General features: G+C 48.3%; 1 protein-coding gene across 1 annotated transcript in view; it reads left to right on the plus strand.

Annotated features, from left to right (window-relative positions):
- Positions 1-19,718, plus strand: part of PRKX (protein kinase cAMP-dependent X-linked catalytic subunit) — a 69,326-nt gene that overhangs the window by 14,893 nt on the left and 34,715 nt on the right. The window contains exon 2 of the mRNA XM_081041848.1: positions 11,400-11,568. Within this exon, the coding sequence (XP_080897974.1) occupies positions 11,400-11,568 (169 nt within the window). The remainder of the gene's footprint in view (positions 1-11,399; positions 11,569-19,718) is intronic.

Here is a 19,718-nt window from a genome sequence, read left to right on the forward strand (position 1 = left end):
CTCAGTCACATTCTCAAGTGGCCCTTTTGATCCTGGAAAAGAAGTTGTGGTTGGAAGCAAGAACCAAGAGAAATGCTTTCCATAGAAGGCAGTTTATACGTCTGGCTGTGACACGTGACAGCATGTGTCCTTTCTTCAGGATTTTCAGCATGCACGAATGTTGTGCGTTGGGCTCTAAAATGATGGCAAAGCAAGTACGAAATGAGAATGAAAAGGGCCGACTGCAGAACCTAACAGAGTAAACATCCGTGTCTGTTGCAGAGAGGATAAACCAAAATACACTGAAAATATACATCTTGGTCGTGTTTGGAGAATGGTGGCCCACGTGAAACACGCTATTTAAGAGCCAGAAACAGTAGAGATCAAAGCAGTCCTCCAGGTGGGGTCCCGAAAGGCATGCGGTTCCCTGAGGACTTCTTCAGGAGTCCATGATGTCATAGTTGTAGGAAAACATCACTCGTCTTGGTCTGTTGGCACCTGGCAGGAGTGTGGCGTGGAGTTCCCAGCGGCTGCTGAAGCGTGACGACATCATCTCTGACCAGCAGTGGAATGTGCCCTTGTCACTCTTGTATGTGCTTTATTTCTCTTTCACTTGTTGGTATCTGTAGATTTAACCTGTCTCCCCCATCTTACTGCACTCAACGGAAGTAGACATGTGTTCAAAATTCCCTCCTTTGAATTGCATTCCTTTCTTCTCCAGATGTTCATGGTCCCCTCAAAGGCTGTTCCAAAAGTGGGATTAACACATTCTATGCACAAGGAACTGCAGCCATTATGTGTGGGGGGACCATCAAAGGATAGACAGGATGTAGTCCTCATTTTCCAGAAGCTTCCTAATAGAAATAACCATTGAATGTGGCAACGACTGTCGTCCAGGTGCCGAGAAGGAAGTAGGGGTTTGATAGCACATGTTTCGTGATGGGTCCGATCTGGGTAACACATAATTGGAGAGAAAGCAAGGAGAGGAGACAGAGGAAGTGCAGATTTTTTTGGTGGGGTGGGAATTCAGAGAACCAGTTGGAATGAAGGTGTGTGACTGGGATGCAGAGGTGAGTTAGATCCACATGATGGGAGTGTGTAACAGTAACTTAGAAGTTTATGGCCATTTTTCAGTGAAACAGCGCCCTGCAGAATCAATGCAAGGGGAAGGTGGTTGATGCAGGATGGTGTAGGAGGGATTGCAGGCAGGGACCAGCGCCATCCTTCTGTCCAAGGGATCATGGGTGTGAATTGAGGCCGTGGGGCAGGAGATTTCATGGCATCCAGTCCCGTTCCAGTTCCCAAGAGACTGAAAGCGTGGGGGGCTCTGAGGTGGACCTTGAACAGGGGAAAGGAGTCATTGGTCTGTATCTCCCTCACTCTGTAGCTACAATACATAGCCCAGTCCCTGGGGCACAGTGGGTACCCCAGAATATTTGTCCAGCCAAACACTGGAAAAATGGGTGCGTTGCTGAATATCAGTTAACCCTGGCAAGAGTACTACTAAGTGTTAGGTCAGTTTGAAGACCTGAAGACTAAAGTTTGCCTCTTAGGAATCTCGTCTGTGAGAGACAGAAGAGGCTAGGAATGGGTTCGCGACTTTAAGAAATGGAAGATTCTCCTGGTGGAAGAATTCAATATTCGGTCCATAAGGAGATGTTTGTTTCCAAGTGTAGCTCACGGTCTGCAGGCTTTTCGTTAACTATTATGTGACTGGCTTACCCATTGTACAATTCATGTTATTACACGACTTTAATGTTTTCTCTGAGTGAGAAAAAGTTTAGAGTTGAGTCCTAACTCTCATACGTGAAATAAGGATCATTCTCAATAACTTGGGAGCAATATGGCCACCGGCATGCCAGATTCTCTTGTAGACACAACGTGTTGGCGTGACTCGTTCAACCTGTTGGCATGACAAGCTCATGAGTCATCCGTCTCTGCTGGTGACTCTGTCATAACAACCTTCCACTGTTGTTTTTTGATTCCTCAGAGTAGGGCTGTCCAGTGGAACTTGATGACCAGGTCTCACTATCTGTTGGACACCCCACCCCTTGTGGCACTTACGTCTTTACTTGATTTAATGTCCCTTCATTTAACTTGAAATAGCCACCTGTGCTGGTGACCACTGCATTGGATAACCTTAGACATTTAAGAATCTCTACAATGATATGAGTAGATAAAATCAGAAATCGCAAATCCACCCTCCTAGGAAGTCAGCAGATCTCCATAGTTTTTAAGGGATTTCTCTGACGTTGCTGTTGATAGCAATGGAAACAGCTTTTTTGATAATATTCTCCGCTGTCCTGATTCGCATGACCTCTGAGGTACATCACGTCCATGAGACCTCCTTTTCCTAATCTAATCAAACGTCTAGACCAGGGGTGTCCAAACTGGCCTGCGGGCCAACTGCGGCCCATGATCCATTGTTAATTGGCCCGTAGCAAATTCCAAAAATATATTTAGTTTACTTAAATAAACCAGGTGAGGCAATACGTACTTCACCCTGAGTGAGTGGCCCGGCTGTTTGTGTATTTTATCGCATATGGCCCTTGGTGAAAACCGTTGAAAAAAGTTTGGACACCCCTTGTCTACACGTATAATAACGTTTTCCAAAAGGGATTAACAGCATCTATAATTTTCTAAATATCTATCGTGCCAGGTCCCAGGTCAACCCGTTATAGTATCTCTTATTTTTATATGACCTATAGTTTAAACGTTATCTGAGCATTTCCTAGCAAAACTCTTACAAGTAAGCAAAACATCTTCACTGATGGAGGAGACTGAGTTTGTCAACAAGCCAGTAAACTTGTTTGAGAAGATATAGTGAAAATAGTAGTTTATATAGTACTATATATAATGTATTTGTTTCCAGTCTCTCACCACTGTAGCTATTTCATGTGTCAGGCTACACACATAGACACACACACACACACACACACACACACACACCACCTCATAGCCTACTCCTCGCAAATTTGTATTAAATTGTTAACACACTTTATTTGCAGGAACACAGGAGTAAAACAGATGTAAACACACATCTAGGAGGGAGTGGAGGGGTCCCGTGCAAATGAGAAATGGCGTCAGGTTTTGGGAGGACCAGAAGCTGATAACAAAGTGTTGGGTAAACGGGGAGGAAGCTATAGCAGGAGAAACATGCACGGGCCAGACCTCAGACCAGCTTTAAGGAGCGTGAGGGGGGAGGGCAAAGCAGGAAAGCCCCAGAGTCTCCTGGTTTGAGCAGAGAGCTCAGAAAACCATCAGCACCTAAAAACCAGTCTTCTTTGTACGGAAATGGAAAGACATGGGCAGGGGCACTAAAGTTCCCCCAAGTTTTTCACTCCCAGGGACCCCCGGCCTCACGTACACATGGAAACTCAACTTTTCCTCTCTAGCGTCTCATCCTTACGCAGGGAAAGACCACAGACCCAGCGCTTATCAGTAGCTTGTCCTGTGTGAAACGTCGAGATAAGTCAAGACATGGCATCCCAGAAAAAGCAGATCATTCCGGGGACCGAAGAGATTAAGATGAGAACAAAATGGGAAACGTAAGAGACATTTAAAACCCTAAGTCTCACTCTTAGTCATCTATTCAGAGACCTTGGAGAAGGTACTGTCTTTATCGGCAGAAATAGTGTTCCAATAAAAGAACAGAAAGAAGCTTCTCCATAGGATTGCCGAAAAAAAACATTTTTTGAATGAAAAAAATTTTTTTTAAACATCGAAAAGGTATTCTTATGCATGTGTGCTGCTTCGGTTACCTTCCCGCAGCTCGTGGCTCTCAGATGCACCGCTGGAGTCTGGGGACATCTTTTCTTTGAGTGCGGGAGGGTGTGTTCCCAAGGCCATGCCTGTTGGGTGTCCGTCTCTCCCTGGGCATCAGGAGGCTCTCTGTGGTGGCTTTCTGTGGCTGTCGTAACAAACCACTGTGAACATGGGGATTCACAACCATAGACACTCACCTCCCCCAGTCTTGGAGACCAGGAGTGTGACATCAAGGTGTCCCAGGGCCACGTTCCCTCCAGAGACTCCAGGGGACGGTCCCTCCTGCCTCTTCCAGCTCCTGGGGGCTCCAGGTGACCTTGACTAAGGATAGTTGTCCTTGGATTTAGGACACACCCAAATCTAGGAAGATCTCATCCTGAGATCCTTAACTCATCACATCCGCAAAGACGCTCTTTCCCAGGAAGGTCACCTTCACAGGTACCAGGGATTCAGACTTGAACATGCCTTTTGGGGGACACAGTGCCAGCTGCCCTATCCCTTGCCCTCATCATCTCCCCAGGGACCATCGTGGAACTTGGGATGTTGTTCCCACACAGAATAACTCAGCAGACCTTTTGCACACCTGCCAGGTTACCTGTCTGTATGGCTGCCATGACTAACTGCTCATTAGCCTACCCCTGCCCTGCAGCCATCTGTACCCTCCATCTCATCCTCACCCCCCAATCTTTTCTCTCACACCTTGGCTGAGCATTCCAAACCCCCACACCTTCACCTCCCAGTTCACCCCTTGTCTCTGGCCTCCAAAGCGTTCTTGCTATTCTGCCTACTGGCTTCTCCGAGCACAGGACAATCTTTAAAACAAAATGAAAGTGTGCACAACTGAGACCCACAAAGGCATTTCCCTGCTGTCAGCCCCGTGACTTCCTGTTCCCTTGGCGTGAGGATATCAGTTCAAAGGATTTCCAAATCCCTGCCATCCTCCAGCCTCAGGAATCCCAGGGCTTTATGAGCCTTACCTCCCTGATCTTCCATTCTTCCCTAGCATGGTGCGCACCTTATCCTGCAGTCTGCACCACCCTCTGATTTCCCTGTGAAACATGACTTCCTCAAAAGTCGCTCGGGGACGTTCCAGCTGTCACTCCCTGAGCCCCCCACCTGTCTTCTGAAGTCCTGATGCCGGAACCAGGCCATGAACGCCAAGTGAGCCTGCCACTTATTCCAGCTACGACAAATCATGGTGGCCGTCCATGAGTGAAAGGATGTGACATCACAGAGCAGCCTGTGTGCGTGACTGCTGTTGCAGTCGTCATGGCGCCCCACACACAATAACATAGCGACAGTGGCCGCACCAAGGCCTCACTTCATTGTGTTGACTCAGTGTTTGTTTAGAGAGCTGCGTTGTATTCATAGCCCGTGTTGAGATGGAGTGTGCTACATGTTTCTGAGCTGGCACTTGGCAGTGGCAGAAGAGCTGGATGGGAGCTGAGGGGTATAAACGCTGCATCTGTCACAACAGCAGCCACTAGACACGTTCGATAATACAACAATGCAGGTGCCACATTTCAGAGCCTCCGTGGCCCCTGGTGAGCTCGTGGCTGCTGCAGGGACAGGACAGGTGTAGTGTTTCTGTTGCTAGAGAGAGTTCTACTGGACGCTGCTTGCTGGAAGGCAGTGGTTCTCAGCAGGGGGTGATGCCACCAGACACGTGGCGATGGCTGGAGACATTGTGGTTATAACAACAGGGACACCGGAGGAAGTGGTGCTGGCATCTGCTGGCCGGGGATCGGGGATGCTGTTCAGTGTCCTGTGATGGGCAGGAGGATGGCCCACATCACAGTCATCCAGCCCCAGTCGGTGGTGGTGGTGCTGAGGCTGAGAGACCTGCCTTAGCACGAGACTGTCTGTCTGTCTGTCTAGCTATCATCTATCTAATCTATCTATTGTCTTATCATCTCTACCTATCTATCCACCTACCTACCTACCTACCTACCTACCTACCTACCTATCTAATCTATCATCTATTGTCTTATCATCTCTACCTATCTACCCACCTACCTACCTACCTACCTATCTAATCTAGCTTTCTATCCACCTGTCAGTCTCTCTCCCTCCTCCCTCTCCCCCATCTCCCACCCCACCTCTCTGTCTCTCTCTCTCCCTATGGCAGTGGTTAACAACCAAGCATCCCTGAGGAGACATGTGACAATGTATGGAGACTCTTGGTTGTCACACTGGGGGTGCTCCTGGCATTCTAGTGGGCAGAGCCTAGGGGCGCTGCTCAGCCCCCCAGGGCACAGGGCGGCCCCCACCACAGCGTCCTCCCACCCCAGACGTCAGTAGTGCTGAGATTGGTAGACCTGCCTGCCATAGCATCAGAGATATTTCCTTTCTCTGTCTCTCTGTCTCTTTCTCTCACACACACACACCTCTGTCTCTTTATACTATCTGTCCATTTATTATCTATTATTTTCATATGTCTGTCTATCTATATCTATCATCCATCCATCATCCATCCATCCATCCATCCATCCACCCACCCACCATCCAGCCATCCACCATCCATCCATCATCCATCATCCATCCATCCATCCATCATCCATCCATCCATCCATCCATCCATCCATCCTCCATCCATCCATCATCCATCCATCCATCCATCCATCATCCATCCATCCATCCATCCATCATCCATCCATCCATCCATCCATCCATCCATCCATCCATCCATCCATCATTCATCCATCATCCATCCATCCATCCATCCATCCATCCATCCATCCATCCATCCATCCATCCCTATCTCCTATGTAGCTAGCTATCTGCCATGTATCATTTATCTCCATGCTTCTTGACCAAGACTGATCTGTCCCCCAGGGACACTGGGCAACATCTGGAAAGATTTTTGGTTGTCACAATTGTGGGGACGGGGTGATGCTACTGGCATCTCGTGGGTAGAGGTCAAGGATACATCAGCCCCCCTCTCCCGCTCCTTAGGGAATCCTCCAGCCCCAAATGTCAGTAGTGCAGAGCTCGAGAAACCTGAGCCAGAAGGTAATGCGTCTTTTGCATTTTGTGGGGGGTGGTGACATCATTACGCCCCATCTGGGATGCATTTTAGGGCTGCATGCTTTAACGCGCCAGCATGTCCTGTGGGCACATGAAAACCAGCCTTTGCTCTTCTTGGTGAAGTGTCTGTCACCAGGTGGTCTTCAGGGCTGCAGACACAGGCTCATGTGAGCAGCCAGGCTGAGCCAGGAATCCCAGGCATTTCCTTGCATGACATTTGTGAGTGGGGGGGAGGGGGAAGGACTTCCTGTGTTCCTTTTGTCCTTTGTGATTGTTCCTTTTCTGTCTTGGAGAGTAGAGAGGATAACTTAACAAATGATTTGTAAAAGGAAGAATTGTGGATCTTAAATCACTCTTCTGTGTTTATCTTTTAAAATAGGAGAATGCGAAATTGAATGTTGCTTGACTCAACAAAATGGTGAGGGGAGTTACTGGGTTATTTTGCTTTGTTTTCTTTTTTGTAAGCTGTCTAGACAAGTGAACTCAGAAAAATAACCCCCTCCCCCAGGGCTGAGCTAAATTTGGTCCACTTGATTCAGCTGACCTTTGAATAAATAGTGCAGTTTTTTTGTTTTTGCTTTTTGTTTTTTTTTTTAAATCTTCATAAGATTATCTAAACCACACTTTCTTTTTTTGGTACGTTTTGATTATTGAGATGTGATATCCATTCCATACATTTCAGCCTTTTTTTTTTTTTTTTAAGATTTTATTGGGGAAGGGGAACAGGACTTTATTGGGGAACAGTGTGTACTTCCAGGACTTTTTTCCAAGTCAAGTTGTTGTCCTTTCAGTCTTAGTTATGGAGGGCGCAGCTCAGCTCCAGGTCCAGTTGCCGTTGCTATTTGCAGAGGGCACCCATCCCTTGTGGGAGTCGAACCAGCAACCTTATGGTTGAGAGGACGCGCTCCAACCAACTGAGCCATCTGGGAGGCAGCTCAGCTCAAGGTGCCGTGTTCAATTTTAGTTGCAAGGGGCGCTGCCCACCATCCCTTGCGGGAGTCGAGGAATTGAACCAGCGGCCTTGTGGTTGAGAGCCCTCTGGCCCATGTGGGAATCTAACCCACAGCCTTTGGAGTTAGGAGCACGGATCTCCAACCGCGTGAGCCACTGGGCCGGCCCCCCCGTTTTGGGCTTTTACAGTGTCCAGTTCAGTGGTTTTAAGTTTAGTCACAGAGGTAGCACACATTGTTTTAAAAATACTGTTTAAAGTCTTTTTTCCCCCCATAAAAAGGAAGTTTGACTCTACTTGGGTGTGACAATAATTTCAAAAATTGACTTTTTAAAGGAGAATGAAATGCTTTAGATAAACATTTGTTATTTCATGTATTGCAGTTTATAATGTTTTCTGATATCACTGTGAGGGGGAAAATGCCAAGAAAAAGAACTGAGTTTTAGTGATAAATTCATGTTATGATGTAGTTAATTATTTTGCAATAATTGTGTATTGGGTCAATTTCATTTATCAATTTGACTTAAATTTTACCATTATATAGATGAAACAGTCCTATAGTTCACAAGTAAAAATTTAATCAACTTATATAGTGAAATGTATCTGTTGTTCTCCCCATCTGCCCTCCCCCCACAATAAGTCCAGTTAGCATGTTTCACCTCACATGTTTCTCCTGTGATGAGAACTTTTACAATTTACTCTCTTAGTGACTTTCTTCTTTTTACGTGTACTATTATTGATTTTTCAGTTACAGGTGGCATTCGGTATGATTTCATATTCATTTCAGGTGGACAGCATTGTGGTGAGACATTTGTATAATTCACGAAGTGATCTTTGCAACATTCAAATGCAATATGGTGTCAACGATAGCCATCATGTAGCATGTTACATCCCCCGAAGTTATTCATCTTATGGATGGGATTTTGTCTTTTTTGACCCCTTTCACCCATTTTGCCCCCATCTCACCCAGCGTTGGCACCCACCAATCTATTCTCTGTATGTAGGAGCTTGGTCTTTTCAGATTCCACATATAATTGAGATCATATGGTATTTATCTTTCTCTGTCTGACTTATCTCACGTAGCATAAAGCCCTCAAGGTCCATCCAAGTTGTCCCAAATGGCAGGATTTCCTTTTTATGGCCGAGTAATATTCCATCGTGTGTCTTACTGGGCAGAGGTGGGTTATGTGACCATCCTTACCTGCAGCAAAGCTTTAAAAAACCATGGATTTTCTACTTTCAAGTGCCTGATAATGGCAGCTGGCGATGTATATTGGAGAGCCTCCCAATACCAAGTAGGAAACACTCTATTGGCCCTTTTCCTTCCTACTGCACTGATGATGACTTAATAACAATGCATTCATGTTTTCTTTGTCTTCAGTACACTTAAGTGGACCGAGTTCAAAATTACAGCCTGCTGGTTTTGTCCTCCTTGATCACGATTGTGTACCTGTGTCGTGTTGTTATCTGCTTGTGCCGTTGAGGGACTGGCCACATCTCCCAGGGTAACAGGGCACCTGCTTCAGTGCCCAAGTACCCTGATGTGACTTCTGGATGTTTACAACTCACACAGCTCAGAGAAAGAAAGCTTGAAAGATGTCTCAGACAGAAATGTAAAAAGCAAAATAGAACATTCTGTTGTCCATCCCTAGCTGTGTTGTTTTTCACATAGGCATAGAGACCCTCTCCGTTGAAGGTCAAATACAGGTACTAAAAAGACAAAATATTGTCTAGGAAATATCATCAGGGCATGAATGGGCTCCTTGTTGCGGACAGTAGAGAGAGATGATTCAGAAGAAAGGGACCAAGGAGTAGAAGAAAGATCAAAAGACACACAGCCTCTTTTTTATTGGTAGAATCTTAGTGTGTGGCAAGACATTTATGTTTTTCATAGTAATTTACCTACCCTATTGGAGAGATGAACCATATGAGACCAAAAAGGGTTAATCTGTTTGCCCAAGTTCATAGATCAAATCAAAGTCAACACTCAGACTACATGACTGTGTCTTCCATTTCCATGCACGTGACTCAATAGAAACATCAGTGTTTGCATAAAAACACCTAAACTATCAGTTCACTATCCCAAAGCCCTTTCCCTACTTCCTCTCTGTTTTGACCTGATTCCACATAATTTTATCAACACGATGCTGCTTTACTCTAATACAATTCCATCTTTATTTCCCAATGATCTTTTTATGAGAATATACTTAAAAAATGTATCGTTCATCCTTTGCTGCTTCTTTTTTTGTTATTGATGCTTTATTGTGTCAATATTTAAAGATTGGTTTTTTAAAAATTATGTTTTTCGTTACAGTTGACATTCAGTAGTATTTTACATTAGTTTCAGGTGTACAGCATAGTGGTTAGACATTTATATAATTTATGCAATAATCCCTCTGATTAGTGCCCACCTGGCACCATATTTAGTTATTACCATATTATTGACTATATTCTCTTATACAACACTTTCTTCATTTTTGTAGATCTCTTTCTTCTTCTGCTATAATAAAATATTCATGATGAAAACTACATTTCAAAGCCAAGGTTACTTATCCTTTCTTCCCCACCCCCATCTACCATCCCATTAGCTAATAGATTTATTTTACAACACGGAGCTTTTAATTTATAGAAAGTGCTAAAAAAAAAAAAAAGTAGTGCTTGAGTCTTTGTTCTTGTTTTCATCTTGCTTACCATGTGCAATTCCAAACTCTATAAAGAAAAAAAAAAAGGAAATCCATTGTTGTGTGGTTATGTTGGAGGACTTTTTAATTCTCTAGCCATCCTTGAATTCTTTTTTTCTCCTTTTTCACCAGGTTGATTGCCATTTTTTTCCAGTCAGGGTGCCCTGTTAATGGACTATTTTCTACACTTTTGTGCTCAGGCAGAAGACCTTTTCCCCTGCATTATTTGTTAGACCAACAGGGACAGAAAAGATAGCTGCCATTTATAAGCGTCCTGAGTGCCTGGCAGCACACGGACAGAGTTGCATTTTTCTCTCTTCTCTGGCCATAGATAAAGTTCCTTTGGACCTTTGGTTTCATAGTTGCCTCAAATGACGGCCAGCCTATGAGAAGGGTAGAAGGTAAGCTCCATGGAAGGCTCAGAGGACAAGGAGAGGCTAGAAGAAGAAGGAGGCAGACAGGGGAGGAAGAGGGAGCATTTGGGTTGAAAATGCCCCACCTGGGTACCAAAGAGGGTTTGATTCCCTGATTTCCTTTCATATTTGTAGTGGTTGCACGTCTTAAATTGTCCTCCCTCTCTCTTATTATGAGCATCACTTTATTCCAGCCCGTGGCCCATTTTAAAATAAAAAACAAGCATTTTGAGCAGGCGTTAGTATGCGAAAGAGCCTTCTTGGGGAACGTCATGTGCCCTGTCTTCAGGTAAAAAGCTCGAAGAGAAGAAGGCACGTTGAAGGAATGCATTTTACACACTTTCCTGTTGTACCTCTCCATGTACGTGTGTGTGTTCATCTGAGTGCATTCTCATTTGCACACATGATGGCCCCTAATTGAAGAACGTTCCAGAGGCAGGTGCCCTCTATGTGAGCGTGTGTGTGTGTGTAAGATGTGCATTCAGTTGATAACTCCAAGCGTGAGCTTCTCAGCAGGTGTATCACGCAGGAATGATGGGCTGAGCCCTCGGTCTCAGTGCAGCCTGGGTTCTCCTTCCCCTGCAGGCACAGGCACGTTCGGGCGGGTGCAGGTGGTCAGGCAGAAGACGGCCAAGCGTTTCTTCGCCCTGAAGGTCATGAGCATCCCGGACGTCATACGCCTGAAGCAGGAGCAGCACGTGCACAACGAGAAGTCGGTCCTGAAGGAAGTTAGCCACCCGTTCCTGGTCAAGCTGTGAGTATGCCTCGGGTCTGTCCCCACCTGTCCCCCCAATCCTCACTGTCCTTAGGACCCTGAGCGAGACTGGGCGCGGCTGCCCCGCCTACCATGTGTGCATGTGACCCTCAGACCAGCCAGGTACCACCTGAGACATCGGTCTACTTCTGATGGTGCTCACATCATGCTACAAAGGCTACTGAGCTTGGGCGGCCAGGCCCACACACGCAGGTGCTGCTTCTGGAATGTCTGCCCTGCTCAGCCTGTCGAACATGCACGGGCGTGGGTGGCCGCGCCGGAGACTTTGTCGCCTCTCCTTCCAGCATGGTCAGCTTCACTGGCTCCCTGGGGGGCCTGCTCAGTTGGCTTTCGGGGACCTCAGTCACCTTCTCAGCTTTACTCAGTCAGGTCGTTCTTTGGGTTTCTCGTTGACTGTTAGACGTACCCGTGTAGACATCCCACACATGCCTGCAGGGGAAAGCGCCCTACGTGAAGCGAACACATCCCTCTGCCCCCATGCGGTTTGCTGGTACACAGGGAGACCATTTCCCACCCAGGTGTCAGACATTCGGACGCCCAGGCATGGCTGTCTGTCCCCAGCCATGACTGCCTTTTGCCCACTTCCCAGCCCTTCTCTCTGCCATCTTCCTCTCTCTCCTCCCCAGCCCCTGCCTGCCTCAGGTCCCCTTTCTCTGCCCTGATTTTCTGCCTGGGGCCTCCCTGATGTACTTGCCCCACCCCCACCTCGCTTCCTTCTGAGGTGCTCTTCACTTTACACCTATGGCGCTCCTCCCCACACACCTGTCCAGTGAGCTGCGTCTCTGCTTACGGATCTAAAGGGGCTTCCCAGGGCTCCCGGAATCGAGCCCCAGTGACGTGATGCCCTGTGAAGGGCTCGTGACGTCCTGGCCTCTGGCCCGCCCTCCCTCCCCTTTTCCCGCCGTCCTCCAGTCATGGAAGTACACGTGCAGTCGAAGGTGCACAGTGCCGTCCGTGTCATCGCTCCAGGGCTACTCGGGCCCTGCAGGCCTCCTTCCTCTGTGTCCCCCGGTCCTGCACCCCTCCTAGCTGACCGACACCTGCCTTTCTTCACCGTCACCCTGCCCTCATGGAGACAGATGTCTTCTGCCATGCTGTTGAAGCAGCTCTGCAGCCCAACACAGGGAGGTACACCCCGAAACTCAGACACCAGAACAGTGTCCTCTAAGCCTGAAACGGCGTCTTCCCAGAGCGGGGATGTGTGCCACGCTTGATGACGGGCAAAAGGGAAGCAGTTGACTTTTTGTTTTACTTTCCTTTTATGGAGCGAAAAGACGGTCTTGTGCCAAAATGAGGGGCCCCTGAGAGTCTCCTGCTTTCAGGTCATGGAAACCAAAGTAGCACCCGCAGCAGGGTCACCACCCGTCCCTCGTTGGCTCCCAGCCTGCCCTCGGCTAGTGGTAGGAGGACGGTTAGAAAAAGCACATGTGTATACACCTTCCGCTGGGATGAAAAAAGGCTTCTAGTTGTGTGTCTTCTGTGACCTGAGGTAGTGATTCTGAGAAAGGACGTTGGCTCACTAGGGTTGTCAGCAAACATTTCCTAAAGGAGACATGGACTTCTCTATAAAACCACCAACTTGTCCTCGTGTGTGTGTGTGTGTGTGTGTGTGTGTGTGTGTTAGGGGTTGGGCTTCTGCCAAATACGAGGTGCAGTTCAGAAGGTGCTTTGTAAGCGAGTTTTCCAAGGAAGACAGTACACGTGGCATTCCGGCGTGGCCTCTGTTTGCGGTGACATTGGTGGCATTAGGAGAACAGGAACACAGAGCATGTAGAATTGATGGTGAACACGAGACGTCTCAGACGTTGTTGACAAGAAATGCGTTTCGAGAAGAGTGAGGAGCCCAATGGTTGGAGAGGTGGGGCCTGTGGCCATCGTATGTATTCTGGGGTGCAGGCTCAGCCTTCAGGCATCGTTAGGGTGACATTGTAGGGAGTGTGCATCGGCTCTTGGGTGAGGGGCCCCAGTGCTGGGAGTCTCACCCTGTGCGGGTGGCTGTCCCGCCACAAGATGTGTTCATGTCATCTCCCATAGCTGAGAACGGGCCCTGTCTGGAAACGGGGTCTGTGCAGGTGTGACTGAGTGAGGGGTCTGAGATGAGGTCGTCCTGGATCAGGGGGCCCTGAACCCAATGACAGTGTCCTCATCAGAGACAGAAGAGAGGGACACAGACACAGAGGGGACGCCACGTGGAGAGGGAGGCAGAGATGGGAGGGAGGCGGCCACCAGCCCAGGGACGCCTGGAGCCCCCAGGAGCTGGAAGGGGCAGGAGGGACCGTCCCCTGGGGCCTCGGGAGGGAGCGTGGTCCTGGGACACCGTGATGTCACCCTCCTGGTCTCCAGGCTGGGGGAGGATGGATTCCTGTGGTTTTAGGCCCCCTAGTGGGGGGCATTTTGTTACAGGAGTTGCAGGAGATTTCATACCCTGTCACCTCCTGGAGTGGGGGTCAGCCGAGACGATGGGCAGTAGAGGTGTTTCAGTAGAGGTATTTCAAAACGATGGGCAGTAGAGCTGTACAATTCAAAAGTCTAAAATCCCAAGAAAGAGCCCCATGGATGCAGGGGTCCAGGTAGAGTGTTCAAGTCAAAGTTTCCAGGATGGAAGCCTTGGGCTTTGGGGAGTTACAAACGAACAGGGAAAGGGAAGAGCTATCCAATTGGAGCTTCAGTGAGATAATCTGCTTTCTGTGGTCAGAAACCACTAACAAGGAACCGCTAATGGCGGCTTTCCTTACCGGACAGTGGAGTCCAGAATGCACAGGGACATGTTCTGTCTTTGGCTCTGTCTTGTTTTCAATGAACTACGTGAGTCGTGTGTGTATTTACTTGTTTAGAAAATTATTTTACTTTAGAAATAGAAAGCATCCTGCAAGAAAAAAAGAAAGAAACACACAAAGGACCTACGTAGTTGAGATCACAGTCTGTAAGCTCTAGGTTTGGAGGAATGGAATTCGACCCAGGTGTCCGAATTGGCCAATTTTTATCTTTGAGGGAGTGAGACTTCCCTATACTTGGCTCCATAATCTGCCCATTGGTATGTGACCTTGACTTTCCTCTTGCCTCCACCCTCCCGGGGGCAGGTCAGAATCCAGTACCATCTTTTTATACTTCACGTCCAGTAGGGGGTATGGCTGGGAGGCAAGAATTTTGTTTTGTCCTTTAGTCTGCGAGGGACCTCACGGTCATTTGGATATTCTTCTCAGGGGGTAACACTTCACCAGCTTGGGGAACACATGTGGTGGGAATTCCTTTAAGCCCCCTGATGTTGGTCAGTATTTGTTTGCCCAAAGCACGGATACAGCATGTAAAACAAGGCAGGCTCTGGGTGCCACAGATCTCGTAAAATGCATAGGATCTTGGCACATTATTGTCATAATAGATGTTGTAGAGATTTAGTATGATATGAATTTTCAGGTTACCTTTATCCAGAAATGATGGAAAAAGATCGTGCCCACTGCGTTAGTTTGCTTGGGCCACCATAACCAAGGACCACAGACCAAGTGGCTTAACAAGAATGTATTTACTCCCGTCCTGGAAGCTGGAGTCCGAGGTCCAGTTGTCCCAGGGCTCGTCCTGAGCGTGTGGACGGCCGTCTGCTCTCCGTGTCCTCACATGGTCGTTCCTCTGTGTGTGTCTGTGTCCTCATCTCCTCTCCTTATAAGGACACCATCCTATTGGATCAGGGCCCACCCTAGTGACCTCATGTTACCTTAATCCCGTGTTTAATGCCTCCAAACACAGTCACACTCTGAGGTCCTGGGCATGAGGGCTTTGATATGTGAGTTTTGTGGGATGCATGTCAGCCCGTAAGATGTAGGTACTTAGTGAGCAGCTAACGGTTTATCCCTCAGTGCACGGGGTCTTATTATAATGCCCTCATGGCATCTTTTTTTCTGTGCATTATCACATGAGGGACCAGCCATGTTTACAAACTGGGTTTAAAGTTGACCTAGTGTGATCAGGTTTCCCAGTACGTGGACATCATGCTGTATATGGCAAGCCCCATGGATGACGCGGAAGGGGGCCCGGGCCACAGGATAAGGGACGTGTTTAGTGGGAAAGCACTGTTAGCAAAGGATGCATTGAATTCCCCAGTGGTACCGAGTCTCTTCGAACTGGGAGTCGCTTCCTCCAACACCTGCTTCCCATTGCTGAATTCTCGAAACACGTAGCCCGTTTTGCTACCTTTCAGCAAACCCCATGCATCGGCTGTCACACTGAACACGGACGTCTGTGAGTGTGGAATTCCCCTTGAACGACTGGATGCATTCATTATCAGCCTTCAGTCTGTGAGCTGCTACTGGCTCTGGTTTTGGAAAGATGCCAGGATGTTCATTCAATACACATGAAGGGACAGCATGCTGTTTGGGGAGGAAGCCGTGTCCCAAGGCCGGCTGAGCCAGGGAGAGAGAACTTTAGAAGAGCCGAGAAACTCGGGGACCAGGGCGTAGAAGAATTGGGACAAAGTCAAGGGCCAGGGAGAAAGGCTGGGAGTCTCCCCAGAAACCAGAGTCTTGTGATCACCCATCCCTCACCCTTTCTGCATGGCGAGATTGCTGGTGTCCTAAGAGATATTTGAGCCCAGAAAGAACGGGTTCTCAGCCCTGGCACTGCTGACATTTGGGGCAAGTAATTCGCTGTGCTGGGGTCTGTCCTATGTGGTGTAGGATGGTGAGCAGGGTCCCTGGGCTCTACCGGCTCGGTGCCAGTGGCACTCTCCCCAGTTGTGACCATTAAACATGTCTCTAGACGCTGTCAGAAATTTCCCTGCAGGTGCAATTGTCCTGGATTGGAGGCTACGGCCATGGGTGCATGATGGATGGATGGATGGATGGATGGATGGATGGATGGTAGATGGATGATGGATGGTGGATGGATAGATGGATGATGGATGGATGGTGGATGGATGGATGGATGGATGGATCGTGGATGGATGGATGGATGGATGGATAGTGGGTGGATGGATGGATGGTGGATGGATGGATGGATGGATGGATGGATGGATGGATGGATGATGGATGGATGATGGATGGATGGATGGATGGATGATGGGTGGATGATGGGTGGATGGATGATGGATGGATGGATGAATGGGTGGAAGGATGGATGGATGGATGGATGGATGGATGGATGGATGGATGATGGATGGATGGATGGATGGATGGATGGATGGATGATGGATGGATGATGGATGGATGGATGGATGGATGATGGATGGATGGATGGATGGATGGATGGATGATGGATGGATGATGGATGGATGGATGGATGGATGGATGGATGGATGATGGATGGATGATGGATGGATGGATGGATGGATGGATGATGGATGGATGATGGGTGGATGGATGATGGATGGATGGATGAATGGGTGGAAGGATGGATGGATGGATGGATGGATGATGGATGGATGGATGGATGGATGATGGATGGATGATGGATGGATGGATGGATGGATGGATGGATGGATGGATGATGGGTGGATGGATGGATGGATGGATGATGGGTGGATGATGGGTGGATGGATGATGGATGGATGGATGAATGGGTGGAAGGATGGATGGATGGATGGATGGATGGATGGATGGATGGTGGATGGATGGATAATGGATAGATAGGTGATACATGATAAATGTATGGTAGAAGTATGTATAGATAGATGATAGATGATATAGATAGATTGATGGATAGGTAACTGATAGGCAGGTGACATGATAAATAGATGATTGACAGATAGATAGGTAGATAGATAGACAGACAGATAGGATCTCTGATGCTTAGGTAGGTCTCTGAACCTCATATACTGACATTTGTGTCTGGATGACAGACACCTGGGAAGTGTGTCAGCCACACACCACATGGCAAGTCCTTCTCGTTACTGGTGCAGTGACATCTTCTGTCTTCACTGGGAGGCATTCACGTGCCCGTAGCCTAGAGAGCACGTGCCCAAAGCCTAAAGGAAAGATCTTTGTCAATATCAGCGCCTCAGATCTTCTCTCACTCTCCGTTAGTCCACGGACTGGTAGTTGGTAAAAGCGTTTCTTTGTTTTTCTGGTGGGTAAGGAGGAAAGAACACAGTGTTCCACCTTCCCTGCCCTCTAAGCAAAGATCTAGAAATAGCCGTCCTTCCTCTTTCGTCATCGCCTGCGAGGAACAGATGTGACAGAAGGAACACAGACACCTCCCAAGTCCTGTTCCTGCTTCTTGTCGTAAAATGATGTAATGGATGTGTTTCGTGGGCAAGCTGGATGCTTATAAAAGGGAAATTTAGACTGTGGTGACAGAGGGACAATGTGAAGTCCCCAGTGGATCGAGGGGTCACAGATAACGAGGGGATCATCTGCTTTGAGGCAGGGGACGTGGGGTTGGGATGAGGTGGACACTTAAGCAGAGTTGTGCAGAAGGGGGAAGGGTGGCTCACGGGGTGTGGATGGGGGGAACCCTTCCAGATGCAAAATGACATTGCAGCTGCTGATTGGTCACCAGGGGTCCAGGACACAGTGAGCAACCTGACTCCGTGTGGGATTCAACTCTGGCTGTGGACGGGGTGAGAACATCGATGGTGGTGGGCATTATAAAGAAGAAGAGATGACACAGAGGGTCCGGCAGGATCCCTCAGGGGTTCGATGGCAGGTGGTGTGGGCACAAGAAAGCACAGCCTGGGCACATAGTAGATGCTGGGCTTCCCTGTGAGTTCAGGTGGGAGCTGGTGTGTGTGGCTGCTGACAAAGGTGACACGCTTCTGACTGGCACAGTCGAGTCCTTGGGGTGGCACACGGCTAGGAAGCTGAGCGGGAGAGAGAGGGGATTCTCATTTGGGATACTTTGAGGGCAGAGGACCAGTCTTGGAAGAGAGAATGAATCACTGTCATTGGTGGGAGCCATCAGATGCCACCGAGGGTGGGGGACCCTTGGGGCCAGGAGCAGAAAACGGCCGTGAGGTGGGGGGAAGGGGGAATAAGCCCAGGTCACCTTGAGTGGGGGGTGGGGGGGGGCTGGTTACACGGAGCCAGTTCGGAAAGGAGAAGGAACGTTCCAAAGCCTCAGATTGCACGGAGAGATGGGGCTGAGGAGATAGGGTGATGCGGGCCGAGGAGATAGGGTGACGCGGGCTGTCTTTCCTTCTCTTCTGTCGGTGGCACATGTCCAGGTCCCGCTGTATTGCAACATTTGGAGAGATGACAGTGAACGTTAACCTAAGCAGCTGCAGATGGGTACGGCTGATTTCCAGCTCCCTGAAAATGCCTTAGGGTCGGGGCCCTGGCTCAGACTTTGCAAGCAGAAGACCATAGAAAGATGGAAAGTGATTGTTTCGGATAGAAAGCTGCTCTGAGCTGGAGTCTCCGGGGCAGGCCGAGGGGCCAGGGTTAGAAACCTCCTGAGACATTGCAAACGACAGTCTTTCTGCTGTTCCCGATTCATAGGTTAATATGCACGTGTGGACACATTTAACATTTTAATTCATTTCTCAATTGTGGTAAAATGTACACGACACACAATTGTCTGTCTTAACCGTGTTTTGGTGTACAGTTCAGTGATGAAAGGACGTTCATGTTATTGTGTAACCTTCTCTTCTTCCCCAACTGAGACTCTGTCCCCAGGAAACACTAACTCCCCATTTCACCACCATCTACGCCCCATCTCTACGAATTGACTCCTCTAGGGACCTCCTCTACATGGAATTATGCAGTATTTGCCATTTTGTGACTGGCTATTTCACATAGCGCGGTGGCCTCAAGGTTCGTCCTGCGCCCAGCAGATGACAGAATTCCCTTCCTTTGTGTGGCTGCTTACTGTTCCACTGTACATACAGATGCGTGGGCCCGTTTTGCTTACCATCCATCCGCGGATGGATACACCTTCTCGCCCATTTTGGCTGCTGTGAATCACGCAGCTGTGATCCTGGGGATCCATATCTGTTACAGTCCCTGCTTCCAGCTGCTTCAGTGCGTTTTCAGTATCTAGTCCTGTGTCTTCCGTGTGTGGGAAGGGGGCTTACGTGTCTTCCTTTGTTTGTTTCTGTTCTCTTTCTCGGCTTGTCTCGTGCTTGCCTTTCTTCCTCCCACCCTCCCTCATCCTCAGGTGTCCTTTTCTCTGTGCTTAAAGCTGTCTGCATGTACACGCACACG

Source organism: Rhinolophus hipposideros (genome assembly GCF_964194185.1).
Source record: "Rhinolophus hipposideros genome assembly, chromosome: X".
NCBI classification, from domain to species: domain Eukaryota; kingdom Metazoa; phylum Chordata; class Mammalia; order Chiroptera; family Rhinolophidae; genus Rhinolophus; species Rhinolophus hipposideros.